The 21,595-nt window shown below is 41.7% G+C and overlaps 1 protein-coding gene across 1 annotated transcript; it reads right to left on the bottom strand.

Annotated features, from left to right (window-relative positions):
* Nucleotides 1-984: 984 nt before the first annotated feature.
* HEY2 (hes related family bHLH transcription factor with YRPW motif 2) lies at nucleotides 985-15,071 on the bottom strand. Its single transcript, XM_004422287.3, has 5 exons — nucleotides 14,849-15,071; nucleotides 12,813-12,891; nucleotides 12,597-12,680; nucleotides 10,214-10,295; nucleotides 985-6,262 (listed from the first exon to the last, which is right to left on the bottom strand). The coding sequence occupies exons 1-5, from the start codon at nucleotides 14,929-14,931 to the stop codon at nucleotides 5,577-5,579; spliced, it is 1,014 nt and encodes a 337-aa protein (XP_004422344.1). The 5' UTR covers nucleotides 14,932-15,071; the 3' UTR covers nucleotides 985-5,576.
* Nucleotides 15,072-21,595: the final 6,524 nt, after the last annotated feature.

Genomic DNA, 21,595 nt, shown 5'->3' with positions numbered 1-21,595 from the left:
AGGTCAGGGAAACAGAATATTCAGTTCTCAGAAGACTAAGAACGTAGAGGCATGTAAAAATGTCCCTGGATATAAGATTTTTCAAAAATTATACACATAAACTGTTAATTGTTATAGAAAACATGCTTAACTGTGGGCCGAAGAGTTTAGGTTAAAAAGCTCTTCCTGATATGGAGAATTGTTCAAGTGAATGGGTGACTGAGCAGGTCTTCATAGGCCAGATGAAGAATGTTGTTTTATGACATGATGGACCTGGAATGTATAAACATTCAGAATAATCCAGCATTCTCCCCTCAAAAAAGAAAACTTTTATCTTTCACATCCAATTGAAGACTGAGGATTTGTTTTTTTTCAAACTCAATTTACTCAGATCTCTAGTCTTATTAGTTCACCATTTTGCCTCACTTTTGTCAACTATGTTGAGTGGGATTCTAGAATATTCTTTGGTAGCCTTTGCAGAGGGTAAGTTCACTAATTAAGATAAGGTAGTTTAAAACCTTCTTAACTCTCAACTGCTTGAAAGTTGAAAGTTAAAACTAGGGAATTGCCAAAATAATTTCCTTTTATGTTGTATTACAGAATAAGGTGGAGTAATTCTTTTTTTTTTCAATCCTTTCATATATTAAAAGGGTGAGATGATGGAGGTTTTTATGCTAATAGTATAGACAGATTTACTCTTGTCATTAGGCCAGGTGATCCCATGCAGGTTGAAATCCTTGGTTAGTCTGAATGAGTCTGAGTCCAAAAAGGCACTGTCAAAAGCCACAGCCTAGAGGTCAAAGGCTTAAGAATCAGATAGGCCTGGGTTGAGTCACAGCTCAAACTGCTAGCTATGACCTTGGACAATTAACCTCTTATTCTCCAATTCCTAATATGTAAAGATAATAATACAATCCACTCTATAGGACGGTTATGAGGCTTAAATGAGGTAACAGATTTCAAATACTTAGCACAGAGCTTAGCACAGAAAACAACCAAACAGTATTAGTAGTTAGTATTACATTTTATTTTCTTTTTTAGACCTGTGACTTACAGTGGGTGCTGGTTCTGTCAGTTATTGCAGAGGACCCAATTCCCTGACCAACCCCATTCCTGCCTGCTCCTTTGAAGGTAGAAGTGAGGGAGAAAGTTGCACGGGACCTAGAGAACCATTTCTCATATGCATCTGGCCCCTCATACAAGATTGTCTATGGAAGCTTTTCTTCTTTTTAAGATCCCCCATCCGAGTTCAAAGACTTAGCCCTCCAAAGACCATGAGCTACAGTCACAGTTTATGATGTCATATTTGCTGTAAGGCTTTGTTGTAGTTGCTGAAATTTTCACAACCTCGGTTATTGCTTAGATCTTAAAAGAATTACAAGGGGAAGTCAAACTCCATTCTTCAGTAAAATGCAGAAGTAAGAGTAGTCCCACTGGGCAATTAAAACATGAAAAGCTTAAAAAAATACATTTATCTTTAGATCATTAAGCCATTACATAGTCAATCCAGATTCTTTGACTGGGACTGTATCCTGATGTGTTATTAAATCAGCCACATTTTAATCTATGTACATCTCTAGCCATGGATTTTTTAAATCACGTTCAAGTACATTGTATTATAGTATTGCCTCAAATCCAAGATGCATTTTTTTTTCTTTTTTACACTCTGGAATTGAGACGTCTTATGATCAATGTGTAAAGTTATGTTGTGGTAGTACTTTCCTTAAAAACTGACCTTAAACCAATAGTATATGTTGCAACTGATGGGGTCTTAGACCTATGGAAATATGGAGCTTTAAAATCATCTTGCTTTGTGATGATGTTACTGAAGGTGACACGTGTACTTTGTGTTAATTATTGGCAAAAGGAAGATAATCCAAAAGGCTTCAGGAAAATTGATGATACCTATGTCCATATGGATCATAGAGCCATCACTCTAGTTAATATTTGGACTTTTTTATGGTTCAACATTACTTTAAAAGTCCCTTAGATTTCTTCAAATATGATAGGAAATATCATTTTTTGTAATTGCAAAAGATCCCAAGGAGAGCAAACAGCCTCCTGACCAGTTCCCAGAAACCCCTTTCCTCACTCTTGGGGCACCTCCTTCTTTTGAGGGTCCCTGAATAGCTGGGGTGGCAGCCACACCTATCACTGTCAGGCTGTAGGATCACACTTTCACGGACTACTACACACCATTCGAAACCTGACATACACAGCACGGTGCTGGGCACAGAGTAGTTATTCAATAAATACTTTCTGGCTCATTAATACAAAACTATTCTAATTAGGCATACATATAGCTTTTAACATTTGGGGAAAACTAAATTTCTAACAATGTTCTTTTTTTCCTTTTTCCCCCTTTTTTCCTACCAAAAAATCCTTTGAGTTGATTTTGAGACTTTCACACAAATAAAAGCTACCAATAAATCAAACTCTGAAAGTTCTTTTTCCCTTGAACTATAAGAACAATTTTTTTTTTCTGTTATGGCAGCAAACATGAAAATTACCACACCTAAAGGTGGAACGCCACTTTCACAAGCATTGGATTGGAGATGAAAAACTCAATGGTAAAGTTAATAGAAAGAGTAAAATATGATGTTAAAAGCTGAGGATGTGAAATATTCATCAAAGACCAATTAACCTTAAAATGACAGAAATTACTGACAATGATTATCTTCAGGAACACTGACAACCTTAGCAACTATGTGGCAAGTTGGTTTGCAAATATTTTAACCAATTAAATTGAAACATAATAACCCATATGTAACTGGGAAGAAAGAAATACAAGGAAAAAACAAAAAGGAAGAGCAAGGGAGGAAAAGAGGAAGGAAGGGGATTTATCTTAAAATATTTAATCCAAATTTAAAAAAAGAAATTCCTTGGGGCCGGCCCCGTGGCTTAGCAGTTGAGTGCACGCGCTCCGCTGCTGGCGGCCCAGGTTCGGATCCTGGGCGCGCACTGACCCACCGCTTCTCCGGCCATGCTGAGGCCGAGTCCCACATACAGCAACTAGAAGGATGTGCAACTACGACATACAACTATCTACTGGGGCTTTGGGGGGAAAAAAAAGGAGGAGGATTGGCAATAGATATTAGCTCAGAGCTGGTCTTCCTCAGCAAAAAGAGGAGGATTAGCATGGATGTTAGCTCAGGGCTGATCTTCCTCACAAAAAAATAAATAAATAAAAAAAGAAATTCCTGATCTCTAAAATAGTTTACATTCCAAAAAAGAAAAAGAAGCTCTTTGAATGCTGACATTACAATAGGCACAGAATCAGTTATTAGACCCTAAACAAAAATCATTTCCATGCTTCTTGTCCACAAATCATGATTAAAAAGCAAACTTCAAATACCACTAAATCCATTTTCTTATTTGCTACCTAATTCCATCAGAGCTAACTGAAGATATAATAGCCCCAGAGCTTACGGACAGGAGGAACAAGGCGGTCTGTTTTCACTCATTTTTTTACCCATTTACAGGCAAAAGAAATTAGATAAACCCATAGTTGATTTTTCACAACTAAAATAAGAAGCTTCCCTTTTTTTCCCTATAACTTTGAACAAAATTGATATGCATAATAAAAACTTTATGTATAATAAAACATTCTTTTTTATTCTTTTCATATGTTTCGCCCAATAGCTTTAGAAACTCTGAAACAGTCTCTTTTAGGCTTCATTCAAGAAAGAGAAATAGCTGCATAATTTCTACAGCATCAAAAGAAATTTTCACTGAGGTAGATACAGAGGATTTATCATCAGGAGGCATGTATATGCCTATCACGTATGCATGTGATATTTTAAAAATACTCTACAAGTATTTTTGAGTTACAAAATGTATGACACATCCTAGCTTATTATCCTATGTTCCGTGTACTATTATTTGGAATTCTGGTATTTGCACTTTTCCAAGGACCATGATTAAAAATAAAAGGCAGAGGAAAATGATCACTTCCTGCCTCCAAGTAATGTCATACCCGCCTATGCTTAATTGATTTACAAGCTCAGATAAATTCCATTTTCAAGCAAGCTGTGAATTATATCAAATGACTTTGAAAGAGAAAAAAGCCATGGCTTAACTTATTAGTGAAGGAAGGCCTTCCTTGAAATTCATGTCAACTTTCCATTCTGCAAAGCAACTCATCCACATAAAAATAGTCAAAAAGGACTTCATTTAATTAGTGATATGTAGACTTTTGCATAGAAAAAGGTTACAAAGTAATGCAAAAAAGACTAGGTACAGCAATTTTAAAACAAATATTTAAAGGTATAATTTTGCATAATGTTTAACATTCTCATAATGTTTATTGCTTTCTCCACACAGCAGAGAAATGAAGTGCATAATAATACATGCTGTGTCTTTATCTTTCAAACATAAAATCTCACGTGCTCCATTTCAATGTATTAAGAGATTACTTTGTCATTAAACAAAATAAAAAAACAACAAAACCAAAACACTATTATGTAGCACTAGTCTAGGCATGGACAAAAATAATTTATGTACATCCCATTGCATACATTCATCTTGATTTGGGATCAAACACAGTTACGAGCTTCACAAAGAGCATTTCAAAATCATGGCTTTTCTCTTCCCAATGCTCTCTCCCTGCCTCATCACCTCCAGATATGCAACTTCTCCCCAGAAGGTGACAAGAATAGATATTACACATTATTAGGACAAAATGAAGGGGATAAACATGTAAAAACAGTCCAAATGAAACTGAATAAATTAATCTAAACTGTACAAACTGGCGAGCTTTCAAGTTGGCGTGAATCAAACAGCCTCTGGTGCGACACAGTAGACAACGACTTCTAGGTGCACTCTATAAATGTGTGGTTTAGATAAAGAAGCACCATCTTTTGAGCCATGAAAAAAAAAGTGCCTGGGGGTTTGCAAGCAGGGTAGAAATGCTTGTTAATCTGAGCATTGATGGAATAATTGCTTATACCAATGCATTGCTAAGTGTCACCACTGGGCAAGTCTGTACAACGAAAGCAAACTAAGATAAAACTAGGTCTTTCAACTTGAAAATTATTTTCAGCAATCCTTTTGGCCAATAAAAACTTGTTGGTTTCAACAAAGTACTCTTCTCTGGCATTGTATTAAAATGTTTGCAGCCTAATGCAAGACTCCCGGCCCTTTCCTTTCTTAACCTAACCTCTACGCTCTTCTTTTCTTGTGCAATGTTATACGTTCAGAAGGAAGCTTTACTAGCTCAGGCACTTATGAAACATGAATATTTTTTTTTCATCTAGTTTCAAGAGAATTCAGTCAGGGCATTTTTCTTCCCAAATTCAGACATACTGATGCACTGCTGGATGGTACGGTCCATATATTTTCCAGGAAACTTCTAAATGCAAACAAAGTGTGAAGTTTTCAAAAGTTGCTGATGTCAGTTACCAAGCTGCCTTAAACAAAAAAAAGAGAAAAAAGATAATACCACATTTCCACTTGTGAGGTTTGTGTCTCAAATAGCTTTATTGTTCCTTTGCGGATCTGTAGACATCGGTATGGCTACTTTCGGGGAGCAGAGGGCTTAAGCTGACTCGGAAATGAAGGACATTCAGTTACTACTGCAAGAAGTTCAATGAAAACTTTTAAAAGGCTCCCACTTCTGTCCCCCAGGGTCGGTAAGGTTTACTGTTTGTTCCACTGCTTGTCTGCTGAGGACTGGACGTGGCTGAAACCGACAAGGGCGGGCTGAGGGCGGTGGCGGCTGCCACCGCTGCAGCTGCGTTTGGGGGCAGCACGGGGAAGGCCCCTGCGAAGGACAGAGGGAAGCTGTGCGCAGCTGCGGTGGCTGCTGCAGCGGCCGCATGGACAGTGGCTGAGAGGGACAAGAGCGAGGTGGAGAGAGGTGGCACGCAGGGGGCGACACTGCCCGTCGACGGCATCCGAAGGGCAGAATCTGCGTGAGCAAACGTGGCCGTGAGGAGAGCGGAGCCGTGGGCAGGAGGCACGTCTGAAGTGGTGGAGAGGCGACAAGGCGTTGACTCCGAGGCGTGGAGTCCGTTGGGTTGGAGCAGGGCTGCGGGGAGATGGTGGAAGGCCGCCGCCCAGTGGTGCGGATGGAGGGGGTGGTGGTGGTGGGCCAGCGAGGAGGTCATGGCCGCAGCCTCCCGCTGCGAGGCGCACGTGCTGAGATGAGAGACCAGGCGCACGCGCAGTGGGTCCGAGGAGTCCAGGCCTTCCACGGAGCTCAGGTACCGGGCCACCTCTGTCAGGCACTCTCGGAACCCAATGCTCATGAAGTCCATGGCAAGAGCGTGCGCGTCAAAGTAGCCTAACCGCGGGTTTGAGCAAAGTGGGGGCCAGGAGAGAGAGGGAGAGAAAAATGATACAATTACCAAGGGTAACCGCTACCTATGTTCCCCTCCGTCCTTCAGAGACTAAGTAGAATGACGATCCTTTCTGAAAAGGTGGTCAGCTACTTAGGGTTGTCAACTTTGCAGAAGTTAAGACAGTGTACTTTGCAATTCACATGTGTGACAACTCCGGCAAGGCTACAGATAACAATGGTTCTTGCAACCAAGTGTCACAGTGCAGAAAAATATTCAAGACCATCTGTGTTTCAAACACTTCCAGGAAAAAAAAAAAAAAGGTGTCTCTCCTTTTGTATTGTAGGATAGTGAAATTCCCGAGTAAACTTTTTCATGCTAATACAGGGTACCAGTCTCTCTGTTTCTGTCACATGCGTTGAAGATTAAAGCGCTTATCGGCACAGCCTCGCTCTCTTGGCATTTATAACAGAGATATGAAATGCATCTTAGCAGTTGAGGACTTTTTTAGAAATGTGCTAGAATCTCATAAATACTTCTTGACTCACAGTGTTTTTCATCCACAAAGTGAAAACGTCTTGTCATTACTTTGTATGAAAAGAATTCAATGAAAGCAAAATGCTTTAAAAAAAAATTTGGTTACTAATTTGAAGATCTTATTTTTCTATCAGGCTCCTTTACTGATATGAGATTACAATAACTCCTAGTTTTCCTGAAGTTCAAATATATATTTCCTTTATTGGTTAGCTTACTTTTTCCTGGCACCCACCCAAGAAAAAAATGTATATTAATTGGGTCAGTGTATATGCACGCACCCCCACACCTATGGTTACTACCATAAAAGTGGCTGGAGCTGGGTCACGTTTATGAGAATCCCTTTTTTATTCAAAGATAATATATTAGAATAGAAAATAGTAATGTCTGATTATTATCAGTGCCGATTTAGGGTACTGGTAATAATCAGACATTTGGGGAAATGTCACCAAATTATATTAGTGACCTCAAATTTGAATTAGTGACTTCTAATATGTGTAAACATATCCTTTTCAGATTCTTTCTCATTTGCAACTTTTTTTTCTTTTAGCAATTTTCAAATTAAAAAAAGTCCACTCACTTTTGGGATGTGTGTATATGTAAATGAGAAATACCACATTCAAACAAGGTTATTTTCACCTAAGGCATTTATCACATTATCTTTTTTATGTTTTTGCAGATGAAAGTATTACCTGTTTCATTTATCATCTATTGATAAACTATGTTATTCTGTAATCAAAGCACTCTGGAAAATAGTAGTCACAATATTCAAAGTCCTAAAGCTAGAATTCCAACAGAGATTTGGAAGTCCCAAAAAGACATCTGGGGCAAAAATATACACCATTAAAACAGTAACAACAACAGCAGCAGCACAAAGCTTATATAAGAGAATGTTATGAAACATAGAAGATCAGCAATAAAAATAGTTATCATCCCAGGACTTTCTCGTAGTTAGCAACAAAAACCTGGGATTAGGAGGGAAAGCTCTTCCTGAAGAAGACGCCCCCATGGAAAGATTTCATGTAAGAGCCCTCAGTATTCTCTGTAGGGCTCTGCAGACTTCTGGCTTCCCTGCAAGAAGGAGGGAGGTAATCACCAGAGTAGACAGAGTCCAGAAACCCAGAGAGATTTAGAAATTTAGGTTACTCTACTTAATTCTCTCTAGAAACTACTGCCATACTAAGACAGACTGTGAAGAATGGACCAACAGAATTGTAAACCCCAGGAGCTTCCAAGAATTTTCATGAGTGGGCACCAAGTAATTGAAACTTGTGGTTTGCCAGCTACATGTTGTTGTATATAGCTGAATTCTCTGTTTCTTCTTAAGGAAGATAAATTATGTAATTCCCATCCTCCTGCTGAATGCAGAGGGAAATGACGATGAGCAGTTATCTCCTGAGACTGGGTCTTGGGCCAATAACAATAGCACACAGGTCCATACCACTTCCTCGGTGCCCTACAGCTTTAAGTGAATAAACTCACAACAACCTCCAGATGAGGAAACTGGGGCTCAGAGAGGGTTAGTAATTTATCCAGGGTCACAGAGCTAATAAAGGGCAGAGCCAGGGATTTGAAACCAGGCAACCCAACTGCAGAGTCCATGGCCTTCACCACTGCACTATGAGGACCTCACAGCAATTGTGAGTCTTGGACGATGCGGGCCCACACTACCAGCCCCCCTTCTTCACGGCCCACACATTCTCCTGTGCAATGACCTCTCCAAGGACCTGGCAGTCAGCTGACTCATATGAAGCTTGCTTGGAAATGTCTGTTCATAAACTATTCTGGGATGAATTTTAGGACTGTTCAGGTAGCCAAGAATAGCAACAAAGATGGAACTTAGTTTTTATAATAAGGCATAAGAACAATATTACTCTTTAGAAGTATGGCTCATGCCAAATATTTGAAACCCGATAAGAATTCTTAGCCTTGTGGCTAACATCACCAAAGGAGGTAGAGCAATCAAATAACTTTTCTTGCACATCAGTAACTCAATCAGTTTCCTAATATCCAGAGGTAGCAGGTGCAGAGACAGAATCGTGGGGCTGGAGGGGCCGTTAGAGCTCAGAGTGCTAGTGCAGGCCTCACAGTGCTGCAGAGCGCTTCTGTCTCAGGTCAAAGGCGAGGCAGTGGCCACGCTGGGCTGGACTGTCAGCTTCTATGGTTTCATCCAGTTCTCTTCTCCATTACATAAGAATGTTTGCATCCTATGGTTAGGGTTACATTTCAGTGAGCAGAAATCACAATTCCATGCCCATTCATTCAGGATGGTGCCTTGAGAAGGTGCAGTGGAGGGTAAGTCACACTGTGTGGGCTTCCCTGTGCAATGATCACCCTCCACCTGACACAGGTAGAAGATGGTGAAGGGCAGGGCTGTGTCCCATAGGAGTTGAGTTAAATACTGAAATACTTCCATACCAACTGGTAAACAGCTACTTCCCTCCAGTGCCCTGCCCCTGCCCTGATCTACAGTAAACTATACTATGTAGTAAAAGGGTAATGCTGAGCACAGAGAAGCCCCCAGGCTGTAGTTACAGTGCCCAGCCCCTTGTGGCACCCTGTCCTTACCCAGTTGTCAAATATATTGATAACACCCTTGGCTACGATGAATAGCAAAGCCTCGCCTGAAGGGTGAAAAAGACACAAAAGGGCAAAATCAAGTCTGAGTGACATGTGAGAAGTGGGACAATGAAATCTGAATGAATATTACAGCTTTCAGGATCTCAAGTCTATATTTTTTAGCATGAGGTGAGGGTCTGTTCCTGACCCCCTGGACAGTCTTCTCTAAATCACTATCCAGCACAGAGGAGACTCTCCAGGGCACTGGGCCCAGGGCACCTGCTCCTCCTTGCTCTCTGCAGGAACAACTGCTCCCTGCGTGGTTTCCAGTACAGAGATTCACTACTTGCACTTCGAATGTTCTGTCTGCTCTAAATCCAAGACCAACCCAAATCTGAGAACAACAATGAAAATAGTTCTAGAGTCACTTCCTTTGGTTTGGAATAGCTGCATTATATTAGGTCCTAGCTCTGATTTAATAGGGGGGCTTGGGGGGAGGGAAAGAAGAGTTGCCTCTAACCTCCTGTTTATGTTTGGGTGTTTGTTTTGTCTCTCTGTACAGATTCCAGCATGCGCTTCTGAGGTCCCAAACAAATCTCAGACCAGGCTGCTGTGAATGAAGCTTTACTCCCACAGTATTATGAAAGCAAACACAAGCCCAGGGTCAAGTGCTTCTTTTGTTCCAGAAGTTCTTTCCCACGAGTTCAATCCTGCCATTAGCATTGATTTCCACGGCTTTAATCTGGGACCTCCTATCTCAGCTTGTTCAAGAACTGTTCAACTATGACTTCCTTACAATCTTAGGGGGAAAAAATGAAAAGAGAAAGGCGGGAAGGGGGCAGAAAATGAAGTCACAAACTTACCTTTACCCCCGGTTGCCTGAAGCATCTTCAAATGATCCACCGTCATTTGTAATATTTCAGCTTTTTCTAACTTTGCAGATCCCTTCATAAACAAATAAGAAAGTCTTATAAATCCTATGGAAACGAATTTGGAACATTTTACACTGAATTTTCAATTTTCCCTCCCACTAGAAAATTCTAAATTAAATTTTCTCACAGAGAAATCTGAATTCTTACCAAACTTTACATGAAAACACTAATTACTATGTCATACCTAATGACAGACGCTTGCCATTTTAACTTTTACAGACTAAAAGGCATAATAAATAATTTTTTTATCACAAGAATAATTGTACTCCTAAGATCCTTTCACCGAAACTATTATAATTGCTAAAATCTCAAACTTTGCATCTAATCCCTACCTTGGTTAATAATAAACTTTATTTTATTAGAAGACATCCAACAGTCTTAACACTGAAGTCTAGATTGGGTAAATCCGACCCTGGAGTATAAGGAGAGCAGATCTTAGCAAATTATTGTTAAAAGTAGATTTTTCAAAAATAGAAAATTCTAAGTCTTTACGGTAATTCATACTAGGCCCCTGGTAAACAGAACCAAAACATAAAAAAGGGAAGACTTTTATGGGTTTTTTTCCCAATAATTACCAGCAGGTGTCACTGTGAATTCCAAGACCATAAAGAAGAAAGTGTAATTTACTACTCATCTAGTAAGCATCATAAATGCTTAAGGATAGTTGAACCCTTTAAAATAGTTCTTAATAAAATTGTCTTAGAAATGTATTTTTATGTCCCCCCTTTTTAAAACAAGGCCACCTCTGGAAACCAACTGAAATACAAATGTGCCACCTCAAACTGTCTCAGAGGCTGTGGGTGGCTTCTAATTTCCTGGAAGAGCTAAATAATTAAATCAATATGTCTTTTTGAAAAGGACACTGAAGTTTATTTCAGGTTCTTATGCTTTACTTGTTTTGTGAAAATTATCAGCACCCTGTCCACGGTGAGAGTGCCAGAGTTATTTAAACTGCTCGAAAGAACACTCTTCTAATCATATTGTGACAGGGCTCTGTGTTGGTAGCCAAGTTTGGCAAATAGGAAAGCCTGTGTTTATGGTAACTGACTGCCAAACAACTGAGGCTCGCTTTTAAGGTTTATTTTAAGTCAACAATTTAGGAAAAAGTCTAACAAACCAAGAAAAAAAAATCACCCAATGGACTGTGCCTCATAACTGTAAATATTTCGGTACTTAGAGTAAAAACATCATTGATGACTGACATTTTCATTTTCAGCTTATTGTCACTGAAAATGCTACTAATCAAAACTACAATTTCCACATTACATTTAGCTTATCAAAGACAGTCTCAGCATATAGAATGGGTGTCTTTTTTCTCTTAAAAATGTATAATTAATAGCATATTACATCTTATAATGTATGTCAATGTTCAATTTTTCCATGCAGATGTACAGTAGTTTCAGTGAAAGTGACTAATAACAAAACTGCAGTATCTGGATAATTTCCAAGGGCTTTGTAGGGCTTGCTTTATAATGTTTGTGGTTCATGAAGTAAACAACAAAATGGAATAAACAAACAACTGCTGTCTTATACCCTATTCGAACTGAACTGAAAGTATGTTCAACAAGGGTATGATCCCATATTCTTTGAAAGATGCTCTTAGAAATCTCTGCCATTAGCCATGGCGGCAGGAGGAGAAACACAACTTTTCCAGAACAACAAAGATTTAGCTTCCTACTTTTCTAACTGTGTAATATCTTTTTTTTTTTTTTGTAAAGGAATACTTGAATTCTGAAAAGGGCATTTATGGCTAGTTTGATTTTTACCAAACATCCAAAAAGATGGCCCAAATAGAATATCATTCTATTAACCCAGAGATTAAAAATGAAACCAAGTGGCTTGGTAAATAAATTTTATTAGTATTATTATTTAGGAAATAGAGCTAGAGATATTACTTCCCGGGCTTTGGTTATTTTTAAAGTAAAAAGCTTACTTTTTTTTTTTTTTTAACAATTTGAGACAAACATGAAATTTCACATATGCTATCTTTTGTTTTTTGACGAATACTACATACGGCTCAGTTTTAAACAAAACCACTACTGGTATTCATAGACAGAACAGAGAAAGCATGAACACTGTTCCCCTTAAGGGGAAAATAAGCTGAAGAATGGGAATGTTTTTCAACTTCATGATGGATTATGTTTTTAATAGTTTTGCCACAACAAAGCATTTTATTGAAATAGCTGCTCTGTGTCAGATCAGGGCATATATACCATTATTTTAATGAGATTTAACAAGAACCCACATTCCCAGATGAGAGAATCAGATTTTTTTCAGCTTTTTGGTGGGGTGGTCAGGGGTGAGGGTAACTTACTTGTTTTTCAAAAGCAGTTGGCACCAGCCGTCTCAACTCAGATAAACTGTTATTTATCCGATCTCGACGCCTTTTCTCTATTATCTATCCCAAAGAAAGCAAAACAGCAACGAAAGTTTATGAATACACAAATGATAAACTTACTCATAATGGAAAAAATACAACTGTTACACATTAGGCTGGATTACATGAAATAAATAGGAAAAAACCACATACCCCTCTCCTTTTCTTTCTTGCCATAATCTGAGATGTTGTTGTTGGAGAATTCGATCTAATCACAGAGCTAGTACTTTGCCTAAGAAATAGGAAGACAAAGTCAGGTGCTGCATTAACATAACAATGGTTTCTTCTGACCAAGGGACGGCACACGTTAAATATTCAGAGAGATCGCACAGTTCAGGTCTGTGTTATTTTATTCTTAATTCTTGCTCTAACCTGAACATACTTTGCTTTCAGCCCTTATATCTCTTTTCAGGTAGAAATCATGCCTCTTTTTTTTTTCTTTCAATTTTAAGGAGTAATCCAGATGCCAAATCCATTGGCAAAAACGTCCCTAAATTTTTAAATCTCCCAGTGAAATAATCATGGGCAGTCAGGGTGAGAAGTTAGACATCAGTACTTCCTAGTTCCATCATAAATATTTCTTAACAGTCAACTAATCTTTAATAGCATCCCTCCTCTTTCCTCCATCATCACACTGAACAAAGCAAAGCTATTTTAAAATAAAGGCCAGGTTTAGCACCACTATCAAACAGATACACAGCCATCACATATCAAATTGTTGTCACTAGACGCAATCTTTAAAATAAACAAAAGTTATCTTACTATTTCAAAACTTCAATTAGTTATATCTCACAACAGGAAAAAAAATAAATTTTAATGTTTTGTATACTAATCTTCCAAAAGAATGCCCCAAATTAAATATGCCATGGCAGGGAAATTAAAATTAGATCAACTACTAGGTAAATGTTTTACTTTGAAAATGAAACTGTAGGTATTTCTCAGCTTTCAATCCAAGCTTAACCCTTAAGGAGCTGCAGTCCATCTTGAGTTTACTAATGAAAAGATACTTTATATTGAAAGTTCCATCAAATCATTTTTTGTCACTTGTAATTTCTACAATTCTTTCTAGTTTATATCTGTTTCTCTTCATAATTCATGGATACTATGCTTCTTTATGTTCTCAAATTCTCTAGGTTCCTGCTATTTGTTCTCTTTCATTTCAAAAATGTTGCACACACGAGGTTCTTATTACCTCCCCTTCCCACTTCTGGATCTTATTTCTTGAATTAACTGTCTGCCTCGTTCCCACCCCTCTCAACTGGTTTCGCCTTTCACATGACATCTTCTGTTTTTCAGATCTCATTTTTTAAGATGACACAACAACACTTTAATAATTAGAAAATACTTTGCAAACAACGTTTCATGTAAATATCTTTGAGATTGCGGATTTCAGCTTTGGTTTGTACCTATTAGAATAACAATATTGAAAGAAAACTAGTTTTCCAAAGGTAGGAAGAATTTTGCTCGTTGAGTGACAGCTGCAGATAAATAATTAAGGTGCTTCTGGGGATGCCAATTAGAAGCAATTATCATTTGACCCGCCTTGGCACTAAAATGCCTCGGTAATCTCCCTCTGTCACTGGAAAGTGGAGGTCTGGCTTGTGTGATCACGACCCCGATCTTTTCCAGACTTAAGAACCAGCAGTCAAAGAGATGATGCCCTAAACGATCCTTACATCTGTCACTCACTCTCCCGTCAGCCGAGCCCCACACGGTCAACCTGGAAAACTCAACCTACTCAGCCGTGACATCGCAAGTTGCTTCGATTTCTCCAAAAAGCAGGTCATTTTCTTAGTCTCTTTAAAAATAAGAAATCAATTTGTTTTTCTTTTCGCCTGGTCCATGTTGAAAGTGCTGCCAAACACAGTTCCAGGGGCGGGGGCGTCGCCGGGACGTGCCTGTCCGCGCGCCCAGCGCTGACAGCCGGGACCCTCCTGGGCCCACCGCTGCGCTCTCTTTCAGCCGCGTCCCCCGTCCTCCCCGCCGCACCTCTAGAGCGAAAACCGGCATCCCTCGCCCCACCCCAACGCACGCTCCGAGAGCGCCCACTACTCCAAGTTTCTCGGGCAGAACTTCCTCCGCTGCGTTAGGACGCGCGGAGGGCAGCCTCGGGATCTCCAGGGAGCCGCCCGTGAGCAAAGCTCCCGACGCCCCGGGCTCCGGGCAGCTCCCGCCGAGCACGCGCTCACCCCAAGTAATTGTTCTCGCTTCCCACGTCGATGGTCTCGTCCATGTCGCTCTCGGAGGTCGTCTCCTCGCAAGGGCGCTTCATCGCGGAAGACCGCGCGGGCGCGGCGCCCTCCCTGCCTGCCTCCTCGCTCCCTCGGTCCCCGGGCCGGGGCAGGCGCGGCTCCGCCGGCGGCGCGGTCGGCTCCTCGCCGCTCTTTCCCACGCCGCAGCCCAGCTCGGCCGCAAGAGCCGGAGCCGGCCACGCCCCCCCGCGCGGGCGGGGCCCCCTCTCCCGCCTCCCGCGCGCGGGCCCCCGCCCCTCCGGGCCCCGCCTCCCGGGGCCGGCGTGGCCCGCGATTGGCTGCGGCGGGGGCGGGGCCGCGCTCGCCAATGCCCGCCGCGGGGCTCCGGCCCGGGCGTGGGAACGCGGCCGCGCACCTGGGGCCCCGGGGCTGCGCGCGGGCGGGGAGAGGCGGTGGCGAGCGTGAGCGCGAGGTCGCTAACTCCAGCGGCGAGGCGCGCGGACGCGGGCGCGGCGCGGGCGGGCTGGCGAGGGGCGGGCTCCAAGCTTGGGTTTGGGCCCTCCTCTGCACCCCGCCGTCTGCTGGTGAAGTTTCGGTCCTGTGTTTAAAGACTAACCCCAAGCGCGTGGCTGAGTGTGAGCGAGCGCGTGTGACGTCGGGAGGCGCCGTGGCTTAACCGAACCGCCCCGGTCGGCTGTCCCTTGTCTGGACCAAAACTGCTGACTAGCTGACCCTGGCGGTCACATTTGCCCTCTGGGGTTTTTGAAAACCTTAAATCAAAGTTGCTTTTCTCCCTGGCAACTCCCGAGGCTCCTTCCGCGGCCTCTGGGCTGTGAACAGATAAGGACGCGAGTTTCCCCGGCCAGGTACTTAACCGCTGGCGATCGGAGGGTCTGAGAGGTCGGCCACCATACGACTTTCGCTTTGCTCTAAATCAATTATTTCCATTTGGCCACTGGGGCTGTGAATAGTAGGGCCCTCTGAGTAACCCATGGGCTGGGGTTGGGTCTGGGTATTTCAGGACACAATTTTAGTAGTTTTTCAAGTTCGAGTTTTTTCGGGTTTGGAGTGTCCGGATAATTGCAATTCTCCACTCCCCCTGGTGCATGCAGTCGCAGCAGTAGAGTTAAGTAGAATCCTGGACGTGAAAAAAAGCGCGTTGGAAATTGAATTTATTTTCTAAAGTACGAATTCGTGTCCAGTTTTTAGCGCATTGTACAACGTGGGTTGTAAAATCTCTGGATGTGCTTTCACAACATGTTTTCAAGCTGCTCTTTCCCTGCATGCGCTGCAGTGCCTGAATTTTTGAACAGGCTATGCCGGTGTGCTTCTGGAGGGCAGGAACTGAGCAGACCGAGCCGGGGAGCCTCGGCACCCGGCGGGCGGCGGGTTGGTGGGGGTCGAGCCGGAGATTCCCCTCGTTGCGCCGGGACAGCTCCGGGCTTGGTGGAGAAAAGCTTTCGAGAAAGGGGCGTCTGTCAGTTATCACAACCCTCGGCCACGGACGGAGTCATATTTTGGGGAGGATCTGCTTAGGGCACCCCTTTGACACTCCATTCTCTCCGCGCAAGACCGACGCGGGGCGGAGAGGAAAAGAGGAAAGGATGCGCGGTGAAAAGACCCGGCCCGGGCGGGGGTTGGGCTTGGGGAGAGCGGGAAGGACCTGCAGCCAGCGTGTTAAGCCCTCATTAAAACACAAAACCCCTTCCCCACACGCCGTCGTCTCTTTTGTGCTGTCCCCACCGCGGTGCCTGCAATAACCGTGTGACAGAAACCTGAAACGTTCCATCCCGATTTCTGAAACTTAACCCCGGGCAAAGTACACAGTTGGCGGCGGCCGGGCGGGGCTTGGTGGGGCTGGACCGGGTCAGCTCAGGACGGCGGGGCCGCGGGGGACGGTGACCCTCCAGCTCGGCTGTGGGCCTCAGGGCGGGTGGCCGGCCCTCTCGGGTCTCCCGGCCTCTGCTCGCCGCTGCGCCGGCGGCCAGAGCGCGCTGCGCTGAGCGGAGCCGGCCCGCATCCCACCCCCTCCGACCTCCCTTGACGCCAGCCGCTCGCGGTCCCCGCGCCCTCCGAGTGATGAGCCCGACGCGCGCGAGGTGCCCGCTCTACCTCCAAGGCGGAGGTGCCAGTGGCCAGTCTGCACAGGCCACAGGGGAGCGCGTCGCGTCCGGCCTGGCGCGAACTCGACCTTCACAACTCGACCTTCAGCGAGGGCTGCACAGTTTTCTGAAAGCGAACGCCTACAGGTGCAATTAACATTTGCCACGCGAGCAAATTAGCGGGCGCTTGCAAACGTCGGAGGCAAAACCTGAGATCGTCTTGAAAAAAAAATTGAGTTCTGTCTCACTATACTAGTGTATTTGATTACAATAATTGCGAAAAATTGCAAAGAGGGAAATGGTTTGCTTACAAAAAAGTAGCAACTGGTTAAAGTTTTTCCATATTTGTCTTTGAAGACAACCGCTGTACCATGTTGGAAAGAAAAATATAGCAGGGACGTTCGAAGAGCACACGCGGATTTCGTGTAGCTTAAAGATACTTTTTAATCAAAGAGGGTCATATTTTAAAAGCGTTTAGAACAGTGCCTGGTACATGGTAAGCGCTATATGGCTGTTAAATACACAAGAATGCAAAGGGCAAAAGACCTCGGCGTTTTGAACACTATCAAAAGAATAATATGCTCACTTATCTGCAAAATACTTAATCGCAATTAGGCAGCACGAGATTTTTCAATTAGGTCTTTTATTCTTCTCAAGTATTCCATTTGCCTATCCCCTGGTTAGGCGCCTGCTCTGGTCTGTCTTCCACTGAAAGTGCCTCTTGGATCAGAGGGAGAAACAGAGGGAGGAAACTCTTTAAAACGCCGGAGAAAACTTAAAAACGGTCATGGATGGTCGGGGGGCGGGGGGAAGGTGTGGGGGTGGCGTATGCCGAGAGAGAGAAAAGAGAGAATGAGAGGAGATCGGCGGGATTTCAAGCCTCATCGCCCCTCAGCGACATCCTTTTCAGCGAAAGTTGGTTGAAGGCTTGCTAAGAGCCCGGGCAGAAGAAAAGATGTCCGCGCGCAGAGCAATCCAAAGTTCTTTTCTTTTCAAAGATTTGTACAATGAGATAATTAGACCAAAGGATACGAGGGACTTTCCTAGAAACGAAATGCCGTTAGAAAAGAAAGCCCAGGACCACAGATCTAAAGGGAATGGAGGAGGGGAGAATCGTCCGCCTTCCCGAAATTGATCGTCTCGCCTGTGTTTTGCGCATCTACGATTTAACTCACTTAAAGGCGCGACAGTGAGATGATGAATGCCGAGATCTGGAAGCATCGCACTCGGTGGTCTTGATTCCCCTCTCTCTCCCCCCAAACCCGTTTAACATAAAGTTACAGTTCTTGCACCTGTATTTATAAGTCTGGCAATCTTGATCTACTATTATCTTGTCCCACAAAATTTGAGTTTTGTGGCACAGATTAATGAAGTGATTACTTGGCTGTAATTCTAAAATTTCCCTTACAGCATTTTGGGAATGAACCTGGGATCTTTATTTTATTCTACTTGGTCTGCTTTTTCCTTCATTAGAGCACTCTGATTTTTCAAGATCAAAAGTCACACTTTTTTATTTGTGGCTTCTCTGAATCCTTTGAGATGCTGCTTACAATTACTTAAAAAGTGTTGGCCACTCCAGTGTTTGGCTTCTCTTAGAAAGTCACCAAGGCGTGACACCACTTTAAAAAATGTTTTAACTTAGTTTCTCAGTGAAATATAGGCAGCTGCTATTTAAAGACCTTTATGTTAGTCTGAGAAGCCTAAGTGCACATAGTTCAAATTGAAAAGTCCAATAATTTGCCCCATCTGAAATAGGATAATTATTTACACAGCTTTCTCTTGCAAAGGGAAGACAAGCAGGTTGCCCTGAGAAATGCTAGTCTATTTGCGATTGCTGGGGCAGGTGACAAGCTCGTGGGTCTTTGGGCAGCATTGTTGGGCTGCCTTCCTTCTCTACGAGGGCTATTGGGAGCTGGCAAGCTCTAAAGTGTGTGAGAAAGCTGAATCCTACAAGTGGAGGCCAAGGACAAGATCCTTGTAAATTTCAATACCTTTCTTGACATCAGGCTGGCAGCAGGCAGGCCACCCTAGGGGCCCTGTGCAACACATATTTGCAAGCCAGTAAAGCAAAACAAAGCTGAAAGCAAGGGCAAATTTAGGCCCACCAACCTTGAAGTCATCTATAAAAGGAAACTGCTTTACCAAGTTAACACTTATTCTTGCCTGGCCAGCCATGCGAAGTGCATCATATTTCTTGGCTTGCCCCGGTAGGTGCTACTTATTTGTTACATCAGAAACTCCAAGGTAGGAAATCTTAGACCCAAAGCCCCCTTTCCTGGAAGTTAGAATGTTTAAATTGACATCTGTTATTACGGGGTAATTTATTTAAAAGCTTTTATTTCATGAGTGGTGTTATTACTGCTTAGCACATGCCCAAGGATGAAGGCTGGTTTTATTGCCAAACCTGTGAGAAGAGGGTTGTATAATTAAGTAACCTGTTTTCTATTCTCCTGTAAGCAACAGTCAAAAGATAACTACACTCACTATATTAACTTCTTCTTTGTGAAAGTTAAATTGATGTTGGCAAGCTTTTCTTTTAAGGAAATTCTGTTTTCTTGAAGTTGGTTTGATTGGCAGATTTTTTTTCCCTCTCTTAAGGATACAGTTAGGTATATTCACTTCTTTCATGAAAAATCATCTTTTAACTAACTACATCCCCATCCTCTAGAATAGTGCCTGACACGTAGTGGTAAACAATAAATGGATTGGAATGAATTTCTTGTTGAAATTAATGACCTCCCAGCTTCTTTCCATACATACAGAATTTAGATACACTGGCGTAATAAAATAGAAATAAACAACCACGAACTAAAAAACCATGAAAAAATGAAGAGACTATGCTTAAATATGAGCAGGAAAGCATTTACTGTGAATGGGCCCTTAGTTCAGCCCTGAGCTTCCTGGCAGCCAAGTCAGAAAGAGAAACATAGTTTTTCTAATTTTTGTAATCAGAAAAGAGGAAGCACATTGTTTTTCAGAAAAGAAAAATTTTATCCAGCTGCTGAATTCTAAAGGAAACACATGACTGCCTTATTCAGACTTTTAAAATTTTATTTAAAATAATTTTCTTTGTCTACAATTCTCCCTCAAGTATCTATATTAATTATAACATGAACAATAGCATTCATATTATGCATAAAGATAATAGTTTATCTCCTAATAGCTGAATAAACTATCTACTAAGCTCTCAAGATTAATTAATTGACATTAATAAGACAAGTACCTCACAGAGTTACCAAAATGTGGATTCTCCATAGGAAAGTTTCTGCTCTCAGTTTTAGAAAAAAAATTCAAAGATTCCTGGATCTGGTTGGTTGGCATTACTTGATGAAAGTGAAAGAGAGAGGCTCTACAGATTTCTGAAATATCAACTGCTTTGGAAATTTTTAAGACTAAAGGTATTTCCCTCTAGAATGCAAATGAACATCTATAGTTTCTTAATCCTTTTATTAGAACATTTTTATTAGATATGTGCACATTTATGCCCTTATCTGCTTAGTTTTAGATTGATAGATGACTTTCTGAGGGGGAAAAAAACCCTGGTAGATTGGAAATAAGAAGTTGCTAATTTTAGATTTTCTGTGGAAAAAATAAAGGCTATTTTTGGACCTTCATGCTTTGCAAACCTATTGAAGTATGTACTTTACGAGGAACATAGAAAAATAGCAAGGTTTTTTCTTTCGTTGACAGGGCTGTATTGGTTCTAGTGGATAAGAATTTAACTAATTCTTGGTATCTATTGGTTGAAAGACACAGCACAGAAGTTTGATTTTTTCTGGCTTTAGCCTTTAACATAATTTAATAGTGTAGTAATGTATTGGGAACATTGGACTAAAATTTTTTAGAGATAGATTTTGGCCTTAAGTAATAGCTCATTCCATTTCTAGGAAATGAATACTTTAAAGAAAATAACAGTTCTTTGAGGAATTGCAATATTCATCAGGGCAATGCAATCTCTTTGGAAACAAAATATCATGGTGCTTAGCAGAGAGCAGCCCAGCTCAGCCGCAGCAGGAGGAAGGGCTGTGTACGGTGCCTTGAACATGTCAGAAAAGTGCCCTGTCTGTTTCCACAGCACTTTTAATCTGAGGCTCCTAGGGCATTACTGAATCATGAATTAAAACTCACAGCACTGCAGGATTTACTTGTCAAGTCTGGCTATCAGGATTTTGCTAGAATAACAGTCTCAACAGGAACATTAATAAAATCTGAAAATAGAAGATCAAGATATGAAGAGAAAATAGAAAACCAACATAAATGATGTATGTGGGTATATACATGTGTATTTATCTGTCTACAAATAGATACAAGTAGCTATATATAGATAGATATAAAAGGCACAAAATAATTAAACGTTTTTAAATTGACATGACGTGATGGTCAGTATATAAAAGGCTATGGTAATATCTGGCACAGGCCAGTAGCTCAAGTCAGAGAGGAAAATGCTTCGTTTTGTAATTAAACCACCATTTGTAAAACGGAATTTACAAATTTTATAATTTTTGTGTCTATTTTCTCTGTTTCTGAAAATTGCATTCACTGTATTTCAGTTTATTTTATTTTAGATACTGAAGTACCTATTTTTTGTCTATTCTATCGTCTACATTTTAAATCAGTTTCTTTATGCAATTTTTAAGATTAG

This window comes from Ceratotherium simum, chromosome 19, assembly GCF_057802395.1.
Source record: "Ceratotherium simum simum isolate JZ-2026a chromosome 19, ASM5780239v1, whole genome shotgun sequence".
In the NCBI taxonomy this organism is placed as follows: Eukaryota; Metazoa; Chordata; class Mammalia; order Perissodactyla; family Rhinocerotidae; genus Ceratotherium; species Ceratotherium simum.
The sequence above is the reverse complement of the archived record's forward strand: the minus strand, read 5'-3'. Positions and strand labels throughout refer to the sequence as shown.